This window comes from Carassius gibelio, chromosome B4 (assembly GCF_023724105.1).
Source record: "Carassius gibelio isolate Cgi1373 ecotype wild population from Czech Republic chromosome B4, carGib1.2-hapl.c, whole genome shotgun sequence".
NCBI classification, from domain to species: Eukaryota; Metazoa; Chordata; class Actinopteri; order Cypriniformes; family Cyprinidae; genus Carassius; species Carassius gibelio.
In genome coordinates, this window is record NC_068399.1 from 15,932,315 (window position 1) to 15,955,222 (window position 22,908).

Below are 22,908 nucleotides of genomic sequence, written 5' to 3' on the forward strand. Positions count from 1 at the left end.
AGAGTATTAGTGGAAGAGCTTGAACTGATTCTGGTGGATTTGAGGTTGCATCCATCTTCTGTCGCTCTATCATGACGGTAGTCTTTAAAAAGAGGTCCCAGAAGAGGTTCAGGTCAACTCCCATTGTATCTCTGCGAGTATGTGATCAATATCAGAGTTCAGCGGCACAATCAGCAAGACAAGATCAAAGGAATGGAGGTAGAGAAGCTCCTCAAGCCCCGGTGAGCCGCAGCTCTGAAGCGTGGCGTCCATTTCAGATCGGGTTGCTTCTTTTGAAAGGATGGAGAGAATGAGTGGCATTCACTAGCAGTGGCTAATGGAGGAAAATCTGTGGAGAAGTGCATTTCCTCCTCCTCGGTATTGAAACAGAACTTCCCGGTGACATAATCCAAAGCTAGATTTGGCTAACTTTCTAAGTAGCGCCTCTGTAGAGGGTCTCTGCCTCAGCAAAAAAGTCAAATGAAAATGTTGCATTAATCCACTTATCAGGAAAGAGCACGTTTGGATAATCCTGCCCCGCTCAAAGTGCCTCCTGTTCTGTGGGTGTGAGCGTTCTTGTGTGTGTGTGTGTATGTGAGGTGTTAACAAGAGGCAGAGACTGAGTGGAATGTCAGTGTCAAGCGTTTGATGTCTGTATTTATGCAGGTATGTGCTGCTTTGTTTTAGTTTGTTAGTTTATATGGAAGATATGCTGAGTTTTCACATGTTACCCTTATGCACATTGAGGCTGCTGCGGTAGAGCTGTGCAGACTTCATTCATCTTTTCCCTCTACTTCTGCTTTAGAGGGAATTACAGTGTCGTGTGAGACTAGCAGCTCACTTTTAATCCATGAAATATGTATTACAGAGTTTCATGACTACACCTACCCTGACTGCATTAGACTCCTCTCACTGGGACTTAAGCTTGCAAAGAGCAGGTTTGGCTGTGCACAAATCAGAGATGCACATGTATGCTGAAGATGTTTGCACACTAGACCTTCAGTTTGTGATCCAAATTTGGAATTGTCCTCGCCCCTACATAATAATAGTAGTAATAATTATCATAATCATAATAATAAACATAACAATAATAATAACAATAATAATAATAATAATCATAATAATCATAATAATAAACATAATAATAATAATCATAATAAACAATTGTATTGTTAGTGGTAATTGCATTGTTTTGATAACAGTAACAAATCAATAATTATAATGTATAATAAAATGAAGTTTATTATTATTATTATTATTATTAACAAACAATTGTATTTTTAATGATAATTGTATTGTTAATTTAATAACTAGCTCACATAAAACAACAACAACAATAATAATAATAATAATAATAATAATAATAATAAACTAGTAGATCAAATTAATAAATGCATTGTATAATGATGCTATTACAACAAATATAACTGTAATAAAAGCAATAACAATAATCTGACAGTTTAAAAATAATTACCATATTTATCAAATTATTGCTATATCTTTTTTGTTATTATTAAGAATGGACTCATTTTATCCACAATTGGCATTGATGGCAGAGTATTTTTTATTTTTTTAAACGTCTTCTGAATATTCACGGTTGGTATGAATGGAAACTAGTGTATTTGTGCCTTTGTGTGCTCCCACTCATGCACACTGTTATACCTGCTTGTCTCCAGATCATTTGCGTTTGGAGTGCAGTTCACATTGCATTTCATGCAATACATCTGTGGCAGACAAACGCACATTATTTTGTGTAAATTTAGGTTATAAATACTGTTGAAAACATGAACAGGGAGTCTTCTCTTCCTGACTAATTATCTAATTACTCACAGTCGTTATCGCGTTGATGATTCACACATGCCACTGTTTGAACCCAGATGTACAATGTGAAAAAAGGCCAGTTGGGCGGGCAGTGAATTCCATCTCTGGTTTGGACAAAGCAGTCAAACCAAGTGTGAAAGCATCCTTGCTGTACATGCACCAGCTCAATCTTTCTACATTTCCCCGAGACATTTCAGTGGACCTGTCTATGTTTTGACGGATGCTTCACCATTAGCAGCATTTCTGTCTTTGGCATTCTCTTCTTACTGGTTCTGTCTGGGCTTTTCTAAAACCCTCCATTGCTGTTGTCCTTTCAGTCAGATCTTTCCATTCAGACATGACTCTAAAAGCCCATTTAATCTGTCATCTGCTTCCCAAATGGGCCTCTTCTTTCTCTCGCTCATTCATTTTCTTTTTCTTCATAAGCACATTTGCTCTTCTGAACAAGCGGGAATCGCTTGCGCTTTGTTTCTTAAGAAGGGCATGTTGTCATTCAAACAAGCTCATTACTCCTGCCCAATGGTGCGGAGCTGTCTGTGCCTTTCTAAGAGAGAACTGGAGAGTAGAAGTGGAGGGGATGAAAATGCAATCGTGTTTTATTTGTTGATGAAACGCTAAACTCCTGGGGTAAGAAAATGAGTGTCCACAGGATTCCCCCACCTAATGAACTTCCATTATGTCCATTAGACTGAGTTACATTTTCATTTTGATGAGAATGTATCGGAGGGACAAATGGAATTTACAACTTTACATACAACTTTAGGAATTAGTTCAAAGCATGGAACTTTATTTTGCCATGTAAATAGTCTTATTTCAAGATTTCATTTTGATAGGCAGTTGCATGCTCTTTGTCATGTTTTCATAAATCTACATTTCCATTATATCATAAGGATCAGTACTGCAAAACATGTCTAAATGGGAGTACCACCTTTAAACTGTTAAAGAAATAGTACACCCAAAAATGAAATATTTGTCAATTACTCACACTCATGTCATTCCAAACCTGCATACATTTCTTTCTTATGTTGAACGCAAGATATCTTGGTGCTGAAACCCTTGTGGGCACTGCGCTGTTGCGCTACGGGCGTCCCAAGTTCGAATCCTGGCTTGAGAACCATCCCGCCCCCTCTCTCACTCCCACTTTGCTTCCAGTTTCCTCTACACAATCCTATAACAATAAATGCAAAAAATTAGATAAAATGAAGATATTTTGAGGAATTTAGAATCACCAAACAGTTGTTGGTCCCCATTGCCCTCCAGAGTAGGGGACCATCAACTGTTTGATTACCAGCATTCTTTAGAATATCTTCTTTTGTGTTCAACATAAAGAAACTCTTACCAATTTGACCAGTTTGCTAAAGCATTGCAAGAGTAGTCTTGTGTCCATTTGGTGTGCTTGCCATCAACTCATTGCAGGACTAACTTGAATTTACATAAGTATTCTTCTCCAAGTTTACTAGGACACTGCTTTATTTTAGAGATACACACTGAAATTGATTGGTCCTGAGCATACGGTTCACTCTCATCAGTCTCTTGACAGGTGGTAAGTGCTTTGGCACATGCCTCATTTCTGTGAGAAACTTTACACACGTGCACTAATGCATTATGCTCATCCATTCTGTTACCGGATGTAATCAATCCTCCCGTTCCCAGAGGCCATGGGTGTGGCATTCGGTCAGGTGAAGTCTTCGTCCTTGGGCTGTTATTGGTGCCATCCCGATTAATGACTGATCTTCCCCCCTGCGTGTCAAGACAGATGGGAGATCCGGCTTACTATTTCAGATTAGCTTCCAACCCTCTGTTTGCTCTGAACTGATTGAACGAAATTGGCCAGCTCACAGTCTCCTATCTCTGAATATCTCAACGCGGCTTCTTATTTGCTCCGAGCTAACAAGAAGATCCTCATTGCGATGCCCCCTTCGGGGTGATCCGATGACCTCGGTGAGAGTTTGACACAAATGGAGTTGATTTCTTAACCTGGAGCAGTTTGGCGTGAAATAATCAGCTTTAGTTATCCTCTTCCCTTCTGCTTACCTCCGTCGCCATCAAGTGAAATGGTTACCGGTCCCCGCCTCTTTCTCGCTTCATGATAAACAGTTTCCATGTTTGGTTTGGCTTCCTCTGGGGAGATATATCGTCTAGCCTGACATGATTCACACTGACTCAGGGTGACCTTGGAAAGTAGCCCACAGTCATGCTTGTACACACACGCACACACCAAACCCCTTGCTAGATGCCCTAACACAATTTGTCCACCCTGAAAGGCCTGTAATCCATTTTTTTCCCCTTTACAGCCAGCTTTTCGCTTGATTTGCAATCCTGTACAAATATATTAAATTCAGAGTTTGATGTGTTGCTCTTTCTTGGCATAATTCTGTCATGTTTAATGTGACATCATAAAACAGGGTTACAGTGCAGTTCTCTGTGTCCTCACGTGTGGATTCAATGGTCAATTTATCTCCATAGCTGAGCCCCTGACAGGCTTATAGTGTGTCTGTGTACATAGGCCTTATTTCTTGGCCCTGCATCAACTCGTCTTGAGATTGAACCATTTTGTTTTGTGTCTTTGCAGGTTAATGTCACGGTCGATTACATCAGAGCTGCCACCAGTGCCATGGAAACGGGTGGCGTCCCAGCTTTCCCAGAGCGCACCTGTGCTACAGTGACCATTGGAGGAATGTAAGTAAACTAACCAGTTACCAAATCAGTTCTGCTTTTTGGCTCTTTCTAAACCTTCTCTGACTCTCTGATGAAAAGAAAAAACACTTAATGGTTTTATGCATACTATTTATTTAAAAGTTTTGAGTTCTATTATTATTATTATTATTATTATTTTCATATTCTCATGTGGACTTTATATAGACTTATTCTCACCAAGTCTAGATTTAATAAAAAATACAGTAAAACAATAAAATTGTGAGTTAACAATTTAAAATAACTATTTTATATACATCTTTATAATCTTGAATCTATAGATGTAATTTTATTTCTGTGATTGCAAAGATTAATTTTCCAGTCTGAATTTTCAAAGCAGAATCACTCCAGTCTTCAGTGTCACATTATCCTTCGGAAATCATTTTAAAATGGTGATAAAGTGCTCAAACATTTTGTTTCTGTCAATATATGCTAGTGCTATATTTTTGGAAACCATGATATGCTTTTTTTCAGGATTTTTTGATGAATAGAAAGTTCAAAAGACCAACATTTATTTGAAATAAAGAAATTTATAATGTTACAAACAATTTCTGTCCATTTTGATCAATTGAATGTGTCATTGCAAGTATTTTTTTTTTTCTGACCTTAGAAAAATAATTATATCGTAATCTAACTTGTGCAATATATTTCAAGTCATATGCTGATAATTGTGTGAGAACAGCATTTTTCCCCTCTATTGATCCTTGTACCATTGCTTCTGGATAGTCATTGAGTTTAAACATTAAATTGATCAAATCATTCCGATTTTGAATAATGATTTTAAATTTGGGTCTATTCTTTACACAGTAGTTGTTGCTCTTCAAATGTGTGTCGTCTCAATTGACAACCAACAGAAAAAGACACCTGTTACTAAGAAAGAAATGGAACCATAAATAAAATCTGAATGTTTCTAACAATCTTCTTACTCTAAGAATTGGGACTGCTGTATGCTTTATTACCCTTTATGACTCCTCTGTGAGTTCAAATGATTCTTGTTCACCCTTGTGATGTGGATGTGTGATCTAGCACACTGTCCCTTATTAGGGTAAGTGAGGCCAGGCACATGAGTCTGGGGTGGTATTGCGCCTCAGGCTGTGATTACCCAACCATACCCCAGTGCTTGGCGTTAGAGCATTGTGGGTAACAGGTGGTCACATCGCCTGAGGGCTCAGCTGCTTTGCTGCATCTTGACTCTTCGCTGATTCGGAATCAGTTCTTTCCAGGATTTCCCATAGTGCCATAAATGTTTTAAGAGCCTGAACTGATCGTAGATCTGTAAAAATTCATGACGGCACAGACAGTCTCTCAGGCTGATGCAATAGGTTACTTTTCAGTAAACATTAGATTTTTGGAAACATGGTGAAATAGGACTGACATGTGAAGTATGGTTATCAGTGCTTGCAATTTCTGTTTTGTTTTGTCAGTGTACATTTTTTTTTGGTTTGACTGCTTAACCTCATAAGTCCCCAGCTTTTCATATTGTATTTTGTGCCTCTGACTGTTTGTGTATTTTAAAGAGAGGCTCACTTTGAGTACTTGCAGAAACTGTTTACCACTCTTCCTATGATACCAGCAGTGCGCTTTGCTTTTATTCATGTTTTTGCCCTTTTGTTTTTATTAGGAAAACTTGACAGAATGCCTCTTGCTCTTGTTTGCTGTTCTCTGCAATAGGGGAATGCAAGCTGCTTGCTGAAGGCAATATCTGTGTTGAAAAATGGCAATGAGAAATGCATTTGCCACTTGGCTTGCAGGGCACCAGTCTTGCTTGTTGTGATCAATTGTTTCAGTTCGGCAAATTATGCCTTAATCAATCTCAATCAATGCTCTCCTTCAAACAATGTGCAAACTGAAGTCTATAGACTATCCTGAAATAGTTGCATAAATTAATTTTAAATCACAGATTTCTATAATCAATGATTATTTGTAAGCTTATTTTCACATGGAATCTCCAAATTTAATGTGGAAATAGCAAAGAGTATTTTAACCTTCACCATCCCGCCCCCTCTCTCACTTCCAGTTTTATGTCTAAAATGTGTTTGTGTGTAAAGTGTTGCAAGGCACCTCGGAACAAACATCTGATTCTGTTTTAATCTCTTTGTAGAAACATTGCTGAGGCTCTGGTCAGTAAAGGTCTCGCAACCGTGATCAGATACCGTCAGGACGACGATCAAAGATCTTCCCATTACGACGAGCTCTTGGCAGCAGAGGCAAGGTGAGTCAAAACACTAAAATAAAACCGCCGGCTAGCGAATGTGGGCCATATTCCCACACACGGAGTAGGAGAAGCCGTCTGTGAAATGGAGCCATTTTGTTCTGTGCAGTAAGTCATGGCTTGTCTGGTTAGCTCTCATTTCATGGGGGCAATATCAGTCCCGGAGCTTATACCTCAAGCACCAGCACTAAAGCATTGCTCTTTTATTCTTTGTCTAAGAATATAATTATATAGATTTGTGGTGCTGAGATTTCAAGGGTGGTTTATTGCACACAAAGTGATTCGAATCTCTTGGTCTGCGATAGATGGGACGACTCTAGAGAGAAAGAGACTTGCTGCTGCTTATCTGCTGCTCTTTCTTTTCCTTTTCTATTCTTCACTCTTGGTGTTGCTCTCGAAAGCGCACATGCATTCACACACATCTCCTATATTTTCTCGTCCTTCGCTCTCTGGGTAATGCTTCCCTGTGGAGCCGGCAGAGATGGGAGGTTTGCGGGCCTCAAATTTATTTTTAGCAGAGATTGCTGGTCGTTACCCTACATCCTCTGAGAAATCAACCTCAGGACGAGCTCTCTCTCCCTTCCTCTATTTTTCACCACGTTTGATTGGACACCAGGGAGGCTATAGCCACAGATACACCTGCCTTAAAGAGGCCAAAGACGCATTAGTCATTCCTCCTGTATCTACTGTAATGTACAGGCATCACCACTCAGCAACCACTATTACACTGATCGAGCAGTCGACACACACAAAAGACACGGTATACATTCCCATGTGAAAAGGATGAGAGCTGCTGGCCTATAAATGTGATTTGTTGGCTCTCTTGTGGCAGGGATGAATGAATGGGTGGGTTTGTTAAGGGGTTGGTTTCTCAGGCTGGGGGAGAAAAGGTTTTGTGTTCTGGGGGCCCGTTCTAAATATTTAAATTGTAACACAGTGCTTGAATCATTGCAGGGCGATCAAGAACGGTAAAGGACTTCACAGCAAGAAAGAAGTGCCCATTCACAGGGTGGCAGACATTTCAGGGGTAAGCTTTCGCTTTTATTTGCTTCAGTTGCTATTTGAGTCTGATTCGTAGAGATTTATTTCAGTCATTACGGCTATTTTGTTTACTTAGGAAAGATATTCTCTGCTAAAGCTGTAAATTATACAATGTTTGGCTGCTTTTGTTTTCAGTTGCGAATAAGAGTACATTTAATCAATCTTGACTTCAAAATCACGAATCGAACTCCAATATCAGTGTGAAAGTGCCAAATAGAATTTGTCTGGGACTTCGCATGACCTCTGACAGTATGTTCTCAATGTTTAATGTCTTTTGTATCCCAGAATCCTCTCTCAAATTCGTTGATGTTAAATCTTCGTCCTCCGACAACTGATTTATTGCTGCATTACGGCCCTGACCATTAAATTAATGAACGCCTCTCTAAATATAGTCTTTCTGCCCATAAAGTCATCATGCTCGTAGCTCTAAATTTGTTTTTAGATGAATCTGTTTGGGTGCCTTACCAAATGACGATTAAATTTTACTTGGCTTGTAAATGTCATTTGCTGGGTGACAGGCTTGTTACTTGGTGTGTGAAGCAACTGACGTTTAATAGCCGCTGACTTCCTGTTCCCCTCTCCTCAACTCTCTCCTTCCTCTCGGTCTCATCTCTGCGTTTATGAATGAGCTCCTTAGGTTTAATGAAGTATATGGCAGCTGTCTGCGAACTTTTTCAGGATGTTATTTATTCCCAAGTTTGTGTGGGAGGCATTTAGAGAGAAAGAAAAGAGTGTGTCACTCTCCAACACTAACATTCTCATTTCTCATCCAGAAACAAGATTCCCTCGTTATATGACTGACAGTCAGAGTAATGTCATTTGGACTGGGACTATGTCGTTGGTTTGAAAGGACCATTTATCTTTGGATGTGTTTGTTTTCTTTTCTCTCTTACTTTTTCTTTTGCGGTCTTTTTTCTTTGTGTGGGTCGTGGCTGTAGTTCCTGCTGTGATGGGTTGCCCAGGTGTGCTGGGTCACAGGAAGCAGTTATATTTAAAGTGAAATCTGAAGTGTCTCTGTTACACACCTGTCAATCAGAAATATGGCCAGTCTCACTTCTAAAACTACACCCTTGGTCAGGACACTCTTGAAATAGAGCTGCCCTACTCCCATAATATCTCATAGTAGCTGCTTTACCACCGTCGGCAAGAAGCTCCGCTGCGCTTCACTAAAACCTGCCCTTTACATGCCTCTCTGGAACAACGTCATGCAACCTCTATCATTTCACCAACAAAGAGAAATTATCAGAAAACTAATAAATAAGAAATAAGTTACTGGAACTAGCATGATCACAAAACGATCATGATACAAAGCAACCGTTTGTTTGCATGCTTTAAAGATTTAAATCCAAAAGCATCAATGTTTTACAATAATAAGTGATGCATTGATCATAATTTATCAGGATTGAAAATTAGTCACACAGAAATAAAGCGGTATGAACATGGCCTACCTACTTCGACTACTAGTCGTGTCTGTTTGTGTTTATTTTTAGTCACAGTATATGCATCACATTTTGAAAATAATTTCTATATTTTTATAAAAGCTCCTAAACAAAAACAATTAATATATATATTTTTTAAAATGCACGGAGCTAAACTCTCGAGACAAGACTTATGATAGATAACACGTTACTAAATACACTATTTTTAATGGCGAAAAAGACGCCGACATCTGATTTCTTCAAGCGGTCGTATTGACCATGTTTACTATGGTAACGTTAATGGCTAGCGTTCATAGTCTTTTGCATCACTTATAAATATTTCTGCCTTGTATTGGTGATCATTATCCATATCGGATCAAGCCATTTCAAAAACACTTGCTGTCTGAAAGTTAGTTTTGAACTAAAAATATTTAATTCTGGTGTTGTAGCTGTTAACTTTCTGAAATGAGCAGTGACGCTGATGCTCTCCAGACGTTGAGAAATTCCGCCTTAATTCATAACCACTTCTCTAGCCCCAGCGGTCCTGCTTTGGCCCAAGGTTTTCGTTTGGCCAAAAAACCCAGGCCATTGGCCCTGAGGAAGCACCAAAGAGGCACGATCAAGCCCCGAAAGTGACCGTGGAAACAGACTGCCCCTTGCACGCACTAGCATGCCTGCTTTTGGCCTGACAGTGGAAATGTGGCTAGTGTAACAAACTGTTATCTTCTACTTAGCCTGTAAACCAGCCAAGGTAACCACTGAAGGCACGGGTGCAAAAAAAAAAAATGCAATAAATAAAATAAATATACTGTTTTAGTGCAATTATATTAATAGAGCCTATGTTGCATTAATTAATTTTTATTGCATAACTATTTTTGTATCGCAAAAAATCAATACATTTAAATTTTGTAAACAAAATATCTTTAAAATTTCCCATACTACATGGGACAAGCTTGACCGCTTTACATACAAATGGCTGGTTAGCATTCACTAGAGCATTTTGCAGTGCGCTTTTAGATTTCCTCTGAAATCCTTCCCCAGGTCCACCTGTATAAATCTGCTACGGATTTTTAGATGTGCAATTTTTTTTTTTACAGCGGCAGTATGTCTTAAAAGAACTCACAGCACCGTATCGGTGTATCTGTTGGCAGTAGCAAGTTCTTGTACTTATTCTTTGCTTAGCAGTAGCGTAACAGATCTAGTATTCCCCCAAGAATAAATACATTAACATTGTCATATCCATTATTGTGTTCGACCGATATTGGTTTTGTGACAGCCAATGCAAATATCTTGGAGCAGTGTTAATTTTGACACGAAATTTTAATTTAGTTTTAGTCTTAGTCTTTTGACTATAATTCTTTTTAGTTTTAGTCAAGTTTTAGTCATCTGATTTGTTTTAATTTTAGTCTTATTTTAGTCGACTAAAATTGCTTGGTATTTTAGTCGACTAAAATTGCTTGGTATTTTAGTCGACTAAAATAAGACTAAAATCAATAACAGATTTACTAGACAAATTTTTACAGCTGGTATAGGAAACAAACTTAACCAAAATATATAAAACACAAATTCAACTTTATTTCAACACAACTGTGTCTTTATTTCGATTCAAAAGCTTTTATGCAGCAACAAACACTGTCGTGATAATGTAAACAATAACTAGCTGCCAATTGACCATCAATAAAAGAAAAATAACGTTAGGTCCAGGACCTTAAAGCTTACAGCTGAGCTGAACAATAAGTGCATACATTTAAAGTAAATATTTAATAAGTTGGCAGCTAGGTGGATAAAAAAAAGTAACAAGATTATATAAGGTATTCATTTGTCTAGCAATATTGTATGTTTTAAATACTACAATATTGCTAGATTTGTATGTATAATGATAGGATGTGAACATTCATGTTTCACATGACTAATATAGAAATATTTGTGATATTGTCAACAAGTAGAACATTATAAAATATACTAAACATTAGTATTAATCAAATGTATTTATCATGATATTACGTATTAGTATTGTGCTCTCATCTAACTTGAAGAAGGGGCTATTTTACAGTACTTTTCAGTTCGTAATATTTAATGCTACAACATCTACGCACTGCAGTCTTCCAATTTTGCTTAGCTCAATAAACAAAAGAACATCGTTGTGAAATTACATTTGAGAAAATGTCCGGGTGGCTCGTTTGTAAATGTCTTTTCAAATTGGTTGTGTTCTTGCCACGAATGAGCGCTCCGCGTGCTTTACGCTTTTTGTTTTGTTCGTTGTCAAACGTGAAGTGAGCTGTGGACATTTTGTCGCTTTTTTAGACATCACCTCTTCGAATGCCGTCTTCCCGGGAGCTCATTTAAAAACTGAAAACCTTCGCTTCACGTCTCAATAAGTCAGGCTCTGATTGGTTCTCTTCTCTCATGCAGTCTCGCCTGTTCCGTTTTGCCGGTTCTTTTGTTCATTCCTCGCATCTCTCCCGTCTGCTGATTTGATTTTCGTCACAGTCTATTTACGTCTCGTCCTTTATTCGTTGACGATAATGTCAATCAATTTAGTCATAGTTTTAGTCTCCATCAGTGCCTTCTATTTTAGTTTTCGTTTCGTTTTCGTTCGCAAAAATATATTCGTGACGAGAATAATGACGAAAATATTTAGTCAACGAAATTAACACTGTCTTGGAGTGAATGGTGGCCAATATAAAGCTAATATAATTGTATTTATTTTAATTAGTATTTAAGAAATTTGAAATCATTTAAAAATAAACACTTTAGATGACAAAGTATTTTTACAAGTATTTAAAACAAATATAATTATAAAGGAAGTAAACAGTCCATATTCTGGGAAGTGTGTGGGCATTGGGAATCATATTTTTTTTAAATAAAGCCGAGGTAACACTCATTTTACATACAGCACACTGTGTAAATTACATGAATATGACAGTGGGCAAATGCATCAAGCACAGCATAATTTGAAATCATGAATTTCATGTTTATATCATTCAATTTGCAAAGAAAATCATGCAGGATACACATGCACAGATCTCACAACTGGATTCAACTAAGTTTGCTAGGATTGTGAATTAAATATTGATTAGCCATTCAATGATTTGTCTAAATAATATAAATTATTGTTTGCTGAATGCTGACGGCAAATGAGAGTATTATAATGTTTGCCTTTCTATTACTAATATAAAAGCAATCATACTGTTTTTGTGTACATTTTAATCCCCTTGTTTAACAGTTCTGTGGGATTATTAGACCGACTTCTATCCATATTTGACAGAACTGTTAACGTGGAAAGTTTTGTTCTGATGTTTTGTTCTGACTTGTTTCTTCCTTCCTCTCTATTCTTGCACAGGAGACACAGAAGGCGAAACAGTTCTTGCCATTCCTGCAGAGAGCGGGCCGCTCGGAGGCTGTGGTGGAGTACGTGTTCAGTGGCTCCAGACTCAAGCTCTACATGCCCAAAGAAACATGTCTCATCACCTTCCTGCTCGCTGGTAAGTGTCAGTCGGCCTCGGCCTGTCAACTATGCCACCATCTGTGACCACATAACGACCACAATGTGGCAGCTGACCGCGGTTGCACCACCAGTCTAACACACTATTTTGTTCAATGCTCTAATATTTCAAGGAGCAGTTCACCTAAAACAAAAATTCACAGTCTGTTAGGTGTTTTTCCCCCCCTCTGTTATACAACAAAGGCAAAGATTAGCTGAATGTTCAAGCTGCTTTCATGCATACAATGGAAGTGGTTGGTGACCAGGGGCTGTGAAGCTCCAAAAAGCATCATAAAAGTGCTTCGTATGACTCACTTTATTACTTCAAAAGCAGTTGAAAGACTGAAAAGCTATTCACTAAAAATCTTGCCTTGAAATCTCACCTAACGACCATAATCATCAAAAAAATAATTAAAACTTCTAGAATTTTAAACTCACTTTGTGTTCCACTGATGAAAAAACCCATAGAGGTATTGAAAGACAAGGCTTAAAGTTCTCCAGCACCATGCTGGACTTCTGGCGTGCAGCGTTTGGCTGCAGAAAAAAAAAGAAAATCCTACATTTAAAATAAAATCTATCACTTTGGAGTCCAAGAGTTTGCCTAAAAGTGGTACAGTATTGTTCAAAATAATAGCAGTACAATGTGACTAACCAGAATAATCAAGGTTTTTAGTATATTTTTTTATTGCTACGTGGCAAACAAGTTACCAGTAGGTTCAGTAGATTCTCAGAAAACAAATGAGACCCAGCATTCATGATATGCACGCTCTTAAGGCTGTGCAATTGGGCAATTAGTTGAATTAGTTGAAAGGGGTGTGTTCAAAAAAATAGCAGTGTGGCATTCAATCACTGAGGTCATCAATTTTGTGAAGAAACAGGTGTGAATCAGGTGGCCCCTATTTAAGGATGAAGCCAACACTTGTTGAACATGCATTTGAAAGCTGAGGAAAATGGGTCGTTCAAGACATTGTTCAGAAGAACAGCGTACTTTGATTAAAAAGTTGATTAGAGAGGGGAAAACCTATAAAGAGGTGCAAAAAATGATAGGCTGTTCAGCTAAAATGATCTCCAATGCCTTAAAATGGAGAGCAAAACCAGAGAGACGTGGAAGAAAACGGAAGACAACCATCAAAATGGATAGAAGAATAACCAGAATGGCAAAGGCTCAGCCAATGATCACCTCCAGGATGATCAAAGACAGTCTGGAGTTACCTGTAAGTACTGTGACAGTTAGAAGACGTCTGTGTGAAGCTAATCTATTTTCAAGAATCCCCCGCAAAGTCCCTCTGTTAAAAAAAAGGCATGTGCAGAAGAGGTTACAGTTTGCCAAAGAACACATCAACTGGCCTAAAGAGAAATGGAGGAACATTTTGTGGACTGATGAGAGTAAAATTGTTCTTTTTGGGTCCAAGGGCCACAGGCAGTTTGTGAGACGACCCCCAAACTCTGAATTCAAGCCACAGTACACAGTGAAGACAGTGAAGCATGGAGGTGCAAGCATCATGATATGGGCATGTTTCTCCTACTATGGTGTTGGGCCTATTTATCGCATACCAGGGATCATGGATCAGTTTGCATATGTTAAAATACTTGAAGAGGTCATGTTGCCCTATGCTGAAGAGGACATGCCCTTGAAATGGTTGTTTCAACAAGACAATGACCCAAAACACACTAGTAAACGGGCAAAGTCTTGGTTCCAAACCAACAAAATTAATGTTATGGAGTGGCCAGCCCAATCTCCAGACCTTAATCCAATTGAGAACTTGTGGGGTGATATCAAAAATGTTGTTCTGAAGCAAAACCAAGAAATGTGAATGAATTGTGGAATGTTGTTAAAGAATCATGGAGTGGAATAACAGCTGAGAGGTGCCACAAGTTGGTTGACTCCATGCCACACAGATGTCAAGCAGTTTTAAAAAACTGTGGTCATACAACTAAATATTAGTTTAGTGATTCACAGGATTGCTAAATCCCAGAAAAAAAAAATGTTTGTACAAAATAGTTTTGAGTTTGTACAGTCAAAGGTAGACACTGCTATTTTTTTGAACACACCCCTTTCAACTAATTGCCCAATTGCACAGCCTTAAGAGCATTCTTATCATGAATGCTGGGTCTTGTTTGTTTTCTGACAATCTACTGAACCTACTGGTAACTTGTTTGCCACGTAGCAATAAAAAATATACTAAAAACCTTGATTATTCTGGTTAGTCACATTGTACTGCTATTATTTTGAACAATACTGTATGAGAGGAGCAGCTTTCACTCTTAACCAAACTAACACTACTAGCCAATCAGAATGTTTTGCTCTTATAAAAACGAGAATTTACATAGCATATTTACATAGAAAAGCAAATTATAAAGCAGTGGAGCTTTGTAAACAGCTAGTCATGCCATCTCCATAAGAACCATATTATGCCAGAACATATTTACCAGGATTTTTGAAAAGGTCCTGTTCACACATGATCTATTAATGGTAACTTGCCAGTAATTTACCAGTGAAGACTGTATGTGTGGAAGGGGCTAAACTCTTATATGCTGTGAATGTGAATTAACGTTCATCTGGAAAAACACTGCATTATCTCATTGGATTTATAGCATAAATCATTCATAGACAATTGTCAACACAGGAGAATAAATCAACCTATGTCTAAGGATGCCATGTATTGTATATTGCGATTTCAATATAAACGTTTTTGACTGTGGCCAAATATTAAAATTGAATGGATTTAAACATCGTTTTATCAATATGTAAAGTTAAACATCACCAGGCCGTTCACTTAGTGTCTGATGTAGACCCCAAGCGCAGAATTTAAGATCGTACTTTAGGTTAGGGAAATCGAAAAAGACAACTGATATGGAGACATGGGATGCTATTCACTCTATTGTGGAGAATATTCCCGGCATTTGCTAACTATAGCCTGAACAAGGAGTGTTTGTTTCACATTTTGAATGGAGGTGAAGTTGTGGCCCTACTAACGAGTCCTGAGAGGTTTTAGGAAAAGTCATATTTATCAACCGTAACTGATCGTTAGCGAGAAGCTAGGATGGCCAAAGTCCATCAAGGCGATATTTTGATTGTGAACTGCCATGTTCATGCCGATATTTCGTTTGGTTTTGTGTTCGCACCATACTTGTGTTAACAGTGGAAGTGTGAGCCGGCAAATAACGCGTCATAACTAAACGTTATGTGATTGGCTTACGGATAACCAATTATTTTAAACTTCAGACAAAACGCTTGTCAATTATGCCCTTCAAGACTCTGTCTACGAAGCAAAGCGAAGTAGCAGAGTTTGGTATTACCAGGCTAGTGGTGAGTAAGTGATGACAGAATTTTCATTTTTGTAAGAACTATTCATTTAATAATTCATAGATGTTTATCTGTGAGATACTTTTTGTGGAAGGGTTTTCTTCTCCTCAAAGATGCTCTGCTAGTGGAGATTTGAGACCGAATAGCTTCTGTCCTTCCACTCTGACCTACGGAGGCTGGTGTTTTCTGGGAGGTCTGGAAAGCTGATCTTTGTGCAGGCGTTTTGTCTATGCTTCTGACCTCTCGAAGGCAAGATAGGGATCTGAAGGGCTCAATATGATGGAAGGTGAAGCGTCACATTTGCTGGCTGTGAGGTCCTGCTACTCGGCATCTGTTCTTCTCCTTGAGTTTCCTCATCCTCTCTGTGTGGAACATATATGTGGACGTGCTTGTGTGAAAGAATCTGAGCAGGTACAGATATCACTGCTGCACATCAGGGAAGTTGGTGGAGCATCTGTAACCGTTGACCTTTAATCATTGATCTGCATGTAGCCAATTGCCATTCTCGCTAGCTCATTTGTGGGTTTTTAAACTTTGTGTTGCCAAATGCTTCTCTCTTTGACATTTTTATATACAGTGTTTCCCACAGCCTTACTCTCTATTTGTAGCGCACTCCCCCGCCCCCATTTATACATGTATGCAAATTTATTTTCTGCCAGCAGGAGGCGCTTTAATAGCGGGAGAGATAGAGGTTTCTCCGGTAAGGGCTGCAAAGCAGCGCTGACTGAGCTCACAAACGATGCCTTATCAAGCATTACATGCAAGATTAAATGAAAGTGAAATCGAAAATTTCCTTCTGAAATACAATGATAAAAAAAAACACCCGCAACTGTTTTTGATTTTGAAATTTGCCGTTTAAGTGCAAGTCAAAGCCATTTGGAAAATCTATTTGTGGCAGTCAGTTTTGATATTGTGGCGGCCCATCACAAATAAATCAATGTGTGGGAAACCCTGATATATATTTTTATTTTAGTTACCAGTTACGGTTTAAAAAAATGTTAATGTTCATTTTAGCATTCACACTACCACACAAAAAAAAATTATTATTTTCAAATTCATTTTCAAATTAAAATGTAAAGCTTTTTTTATGTGATAGGAAATTTTTCCTTTTAGAAATCATTCTAATTAGAGGTCGTCTGATATTTGGCATTTTTCAAATACCTGTGTTTGGGATGCTGAGAAAGGCAGCGCCTGAGCGTACAGCTCATACTCTTGTTCGCTGTCGTCATTCTTGTTCGCTGTCGTCAAGTCTGTCGAATAATCAGAATGGTTAAAGGAATTAATGTATACAAAAAATATTATAACAATTGCTTTTATATTATTAGTAATAGAAAGGCAAACATTATAATACTTTTTGCTGTCAGCGTTTAGCAAATCCGCATTTATATAATTTAAACTTTGAATGGCTAATGAACATTTAATTTCACCAACCTTGCAAACTTAATCGAATCCAGCTGTGAGTTGTGGAGCGTCTATTTTTATCCAACATGATCTCGTGTTCTCTGTGTGACGGTCGATCCGTGTTAGTTGAATGCTTCAAAGGGTTAGTTCACCCAAAAATTAAAATTAGCCCATAAATTACTCATCCTTATTAGTCATCCTAGGTCTATATGACTTTCTTCTTTCATACGAATCCAGTCAGGAGTTATTTAAAAAAATTAATTTGTTCTTTCAAGCTGTTTGATGCCACTCAGCGGGGGTTACACTGCATTGGTTCATGAGAAGTTTAATAAAAAGCGCATCCATAAGAAAAAAGTCTCACATTGCTCCGGGGGTGAACAAAGGCGTTCTGTTGCGAATCCATGCGTTTTTGTAAGAAAAAAATCCATGTTCAAAATGTAATAATGACTTTAATCTAGCTTGTGTGTACTGATATATAACGGAAGCAGTTCCGGGAAATTACTTGTGGTAAGCGTTGCGCATGTGCCGATGAGTCTCGTGAAAACCAATGTTTGTTAACAGGACCAAAGGAAGCAAAGTATTTATGTAAAATTTCACATTTCTTAAATATTTATTAAAATTTAATTTTTATTAAATTTAATATCGGTCTATCACTAATTCTAATATACTTGTTTAGTAACATTTATTATCACTGTTGATACTTTTTTTTTTTTTTTTGTAGGATGATTTAACTAGAATATTCCAAAAATATAATTAATTTGAATTATAAATTTGTGTAAAAAAAACAAAAAAACATCTTTATTGCCACTTTTGATCAGTTTAATTTGTCTTTGCTGAATAAAAGTTTATCAATTTTATCTTAAAAGATTAAAAAATATGTAAAGTGGACAATTTATTTTAAGGTCCAATTCTTGCCATTTTCTTGCATTTTGCCCATTTTCTTGAGTTTTGTACAACATGGGAACTGTATATGGCGTGCACAAGCATTCAAGCTTCATTAGGCTACATAAAGAGACTGTCACTTTCTTATGGTTGCTCAATTTCGTCCTGACCGACATCAGTGACCTTCCAATCCCGACCTCCGTATCACTCAGAACAAGCCACTGACTGATTTGTGTTATTTCTGAGGAGTTTATTTCTGTCCTCTCACCATCCGGTCTAATTATTCACCCTGAAAACCGAGAAGAGGGACGCCCATCTATTTCAGCATTCCTCCATCCTTCCATTTATTTGTCTCTCCTTTCCCCAACTGAGAACAAACACCCTCCACCCCCCACCGTGCTTAATTGTGCATATCGTCATTGGAGATATTTCAATTAATTTGGTCATTTGTTCCTGAGTGTGTCTTTTGTGTTTTCCTTCCTCCATTTGTTCCTTTTGTAATTATTTTTTCCCCCTTCGGTTTCTTTATATGAGATATTTCCAACAGGAAGCCTTGCCTTATCACTCCACTTTTTCTTATTTTCTGAAATGGTTCATTTTTCAGATGCCTTTTCTCCTGTTTGCCTCATCTCTCTTTCTTGATTATGTGCGATTTGATCATGTAGGCTGGGATGTTTCGTGCAGCTGTTTGTTTGAGGGTTTGAGTCAGATTCAGCTGATAGTTTTTGGTTTGTGTTGAAAATGAGCCCCATTTTTCACCGTCGTAGGTACTTTGGGATCTGGTCTCCTGACACAGCTCTTTCTGATGTTTCTAGTCTTGTTTAAGTATTTGTGGAAGCCATTTTTCTGTCAGAAAAAGGAAAGGACTGACAGCACCAGGGGCTGTGAAATGTGCTACAGCACATATGAAAGAGCTTTAGCAGTTCAAGAGGTTATTGACTTTATGACATACAGGGCAGTGCACCATAAACTCACCAGTGTAGACTGTGTTTGATTACCTGCAGGCCTTTCTCTGCACTCTATTTTTATGATTTTATGGTTGCCTGTTGAAGTCTTATATCTGTATGTATCCAATGGGTCCAGGTTTGGCTAGTCAACTGCTAGTAGATGCCATAAGTTCACCTTGTAGGGATAGTTCACCTGCATAAAGTCACCTACATCTTGGATGCAGGGGGGAAGAGCAGATAAAAATCAAATTTTCATATTTGATTGAACTATCCCTTAAACTTTTTGCAATTTTGACTATGTGAACCTTTTAGAAATTAAAATCTCATAAAGCTCTTTTTCACTTTTTTTTTTTTTTTTGTCTGCTCACTATATTCAACATTAAAATTATTTACAATCGAAGTATGTAATCTTAAATCTATTCCAATGACAGTCTCATTTCCGCAACTTCTCAAAACTCAAATAATGCAGTGTTCAATGGCATTCCTTTGGCATAAATTGCATTTTATATGGAATATCCAAGTGCTAGTCAAGTTTACAAATCCATTTTTGGGCATAAGTTGGTGTGTGTATATATACATATAAATATACACAGACTTTTACACGGTAAAAAATTATATTGGGTTATGCCTTTCTCACAATTTGTCAAGTTTAGATTATCATAGTTATATTATCCATGACCCAAAACATGAATTAAGGAAAAATAAACTACGTCTCATTTAATAAATACCAAATTTCAATATTTTAGTTTAAAAATGATCCCCGGGATGTGAGATTTCCCAACTTTGAGGAATTTTTGTCAATTACATGGGAGCTGGGGTTTGTGTCTGTGTGTTCATACAGACAGACAGTTTTTCCACATGATTGTTGCATGAATGAGCTCAGTACTAAATTAGACCACAGAATGTAGTAGTCCAATCAACAGGACCCTCTGCCTTCAATGGTTGAAAGGTCAGACAATGCCAAAGATGAAATGGAAGGAGAGAGAGACCGGCGTGCTTCCTGTCACTCAACCCTCCATTACAGCACACAGTTCCCTGTTAGTGTTGCTATGGTAAAAGCCTCTCCACCCACAGGTGCGCCAGCAAAGGTTACCACATTAAAAGGGCACAAATGCTTCATTGCTTGCTTTTTCTTCCGCTTTCTTTCCTGTTTAAATGCATCTTTTCCTACAGGATGAGCGATATCATCGCTGCTCGCAGTGTCGATTCACTTCAACATATGTTGAAGAAGCCCCAACATGTTGCTAAAGTATCATGTGCAAAACGATCAACTCTCTTCGCTTTTCTTAACTGAAAATGGCCTACAAAAATGTTTAGAAATTTAAACACATTTTATAAAACTAAATAATGACTGGTTTGGTCCAATTAACCAATAAACTTAAGTAGACTTCTGGGGAGAAATAAAATCTGTGATAGTGTAATATGCCCCTATTAACAAGTGTAAATAATTAGAATTAGTTTTCAAAGGTCTCCTCTTAAAAATAAATGTTTAGTTCCATCATCTCTTGAAATTGAGTGGCGTTAAATCCATCTCTGTCTAGAATAAAGAGGCCCTCCTCTTCAGTCTAGGGTCATTAACCTTCTCTAAAGGAAGGCATATTAAAACACTTCACATTTTAAAACTCTTACTGGGTGTGCTTTCCTCTTCTCCTTGCCCTCCTGAGCACCGATCAGAAGGAAAGTTCACTTTTTTGATTTATAGAACATAGTGCCCCCCCCCCCCCCAACGGTGTCCTTCCTTCCTGCCTCAATATAAAGAGCAAAAGAAAGCATGAAAGAGGGAAAGACGATCATCTTCACTTGGAAAAAAAGAGGGAGGAGTGGTTTGAAGCAGACATCAAAGTGCTGTTTCAACAGAGGTGTATGTGAGACGGGGCATCGGCAGGGGGTGATCTTCAGGGCGTCTCTGGTCCTGATGTAACTTTGATGAGCTGCTCATGTGCTCCGGAGAAGGCCAGCTCGCGGTCGTGTTTGTGTACTTGTAAGTTGGATACATGGTGGCGTTTTGTGCTTTGAATGTTTTGAGAAATTGGTCTCGTGTCAAGCCTTGTATGTGCTTAGACTCACCGAGCTATGGTGCTCTGTCAGGGTATTCCAGTTCTAGTCCAGCACACAACTCTTTTCAGTTCTTCAGTTCACTTATTGTCCTCAAATGCATCAGCACTACATTGTGGGTGTCCTCTGTCTTCTGTGCCCAAGCTCCTACTTTTAAGATCTGGCCTCGGATGGCCTCAGTCCTGCATCTTTTCATAGATGGAGAGTGTTCGGTGCTCTACTAACTCCTCAAGCAGATGTGGAACGTGTGGAGAAGAAAGGTGCTCTTTGTCAAGGAGTTTTAGAGAAGAGAGAGGATGCCCCTTTATGTGCTTTGATGAATTCAGGTTATTTTTTGTGTGTGTGTATTGACACATTTCCTGTTAAGGCATTTGGAGTGTGACGCATCGAAGGGCTTTTTCCTTTTTAAATGACCTTTAGTTCAGCTTATTTTGAGACTTTTCTCATTCCAAAGCCAAGGCCTAGTGGTCAGTATGTGTGCATTAAAAAAAAATGAAAATTCAGCTTGGCCATAATTGGAATAGACTACAGATATAGTGTATCAAAGAAAGCAGTTATTTTAAATGGTAATATTTCACATTATTTGTGTTGTACTGTATTTTGATCAAATAAATGCAACCTTAGACAGCATAAGACATCTTTCCTAAAATAAAAATTCAAAAACACAATGCCTCCCCTCTCTCCCTCTCATGTGGGTGAGCATAGTGATGAATTGGTTTCCGAACTCTAAACTGTGCTTGGTTATATAAGTCCAGAGACATTTCCATTTGAAGAGACAGGTTCTCTCTCTCTCTCTCTCTCTCTCTCGCTCTCCCTCTCATCTGTCTCACACACAATTCTCAGATGCAAACAATTTATTATTAATTATTTAAAGCTCTAGTACTGTCACATTGTTTTGGCAGCGATGATGGCGACTACATTAATTTTAATGTCATGATGAAGAGTGACCCTGTCGGAAAGGAGCCGCAGTGATCCAGGACATCACTCTGTACATCACGTTACAGAGCATATAGCTTACTCTGATAGCGTGTCATCTGTTTTCAGGCGAGAGAGTGTCTTGTCTGAGTGCTGCACTTTGTTGGTGATTCTCTTGAGGAAAAGTGGTACGATATTTTTTGTATTACTAACATGAGCTGTTCTGACTCCGCTAGGGAAGTTGAAGGCCTCGGAGTGCTTTTATACGGAGCGACGCATTTTTATTTTCTGGGTTTCTTTTGTCTTTAGTGCCAAAGCTTCTGCGTTTACGGTCCGGCCTTGGCTGGCTTCAGTCATGCATCTATATTTTCATAGATGGATAGAGATAACAGCTCCGCCATTTCTTCATGTATGAAGTCATGAGTGTTTGGAGTGGTTGCATGTAGACTGCAGTTAAAGATGCTCTCAGCAAATTTTAGTTTTGCTGTTACTTTTGATTGGTTTTCTCCACTTTATAGTTGACTCATCTGTAAATAAAAAAGAAAAAAAATTGACATTTGTAAGATTCGTGCTGGTTCTTGGCTGCTGCTCCTGCTGCTGCATGGCACCAGTCTGAGCTTTTTCGAAGAACCTTTTGCCTGAAGGTGTTTACTTCTTAAGGAATTCATAGTTTGAAAGCATTCCAGGGATTTAAAAAAAAAAAAAAAAAAAACGAAATGCTATAAAATAAAAAAAATAAATTAAATGGTAAA

At 38.1% G+C, this 22,908-nt stretch overlaps 1 protein-coding gene across 1 annotated transcript in view; it reads left to right on the forward strand.

Moving 5' to 3' along the window:
• LOC127956930 (staphylococcal nuclease domain-containing protein 1) overlaps nt 1–22,908 on the forward strand; it is a 152,018-nt gene that overhangs the window by 31,838 nt on the left and 97,272 nt on the right. Inside the window, exons 12-15 of the mRNA XM_052555244.1 lie at nt 4,373–4,479; nt 6,596–6,706; nt 7,661–7,733; nt 12,509–12,650. Of these exons, the coding sequence (XP_052411204.1) occupies nt 4,373–4,479; nt 6,596–6,706; nt 7,661–7,733; nt 12,509–12,650 (433 nt within the window). The remainder of the gene's footprint in view (nt 1–4,372; nt 4,480–6,595; nt 6,707–7,660; nt 7,734–12,508; nt 12,651–22,908) is intronic.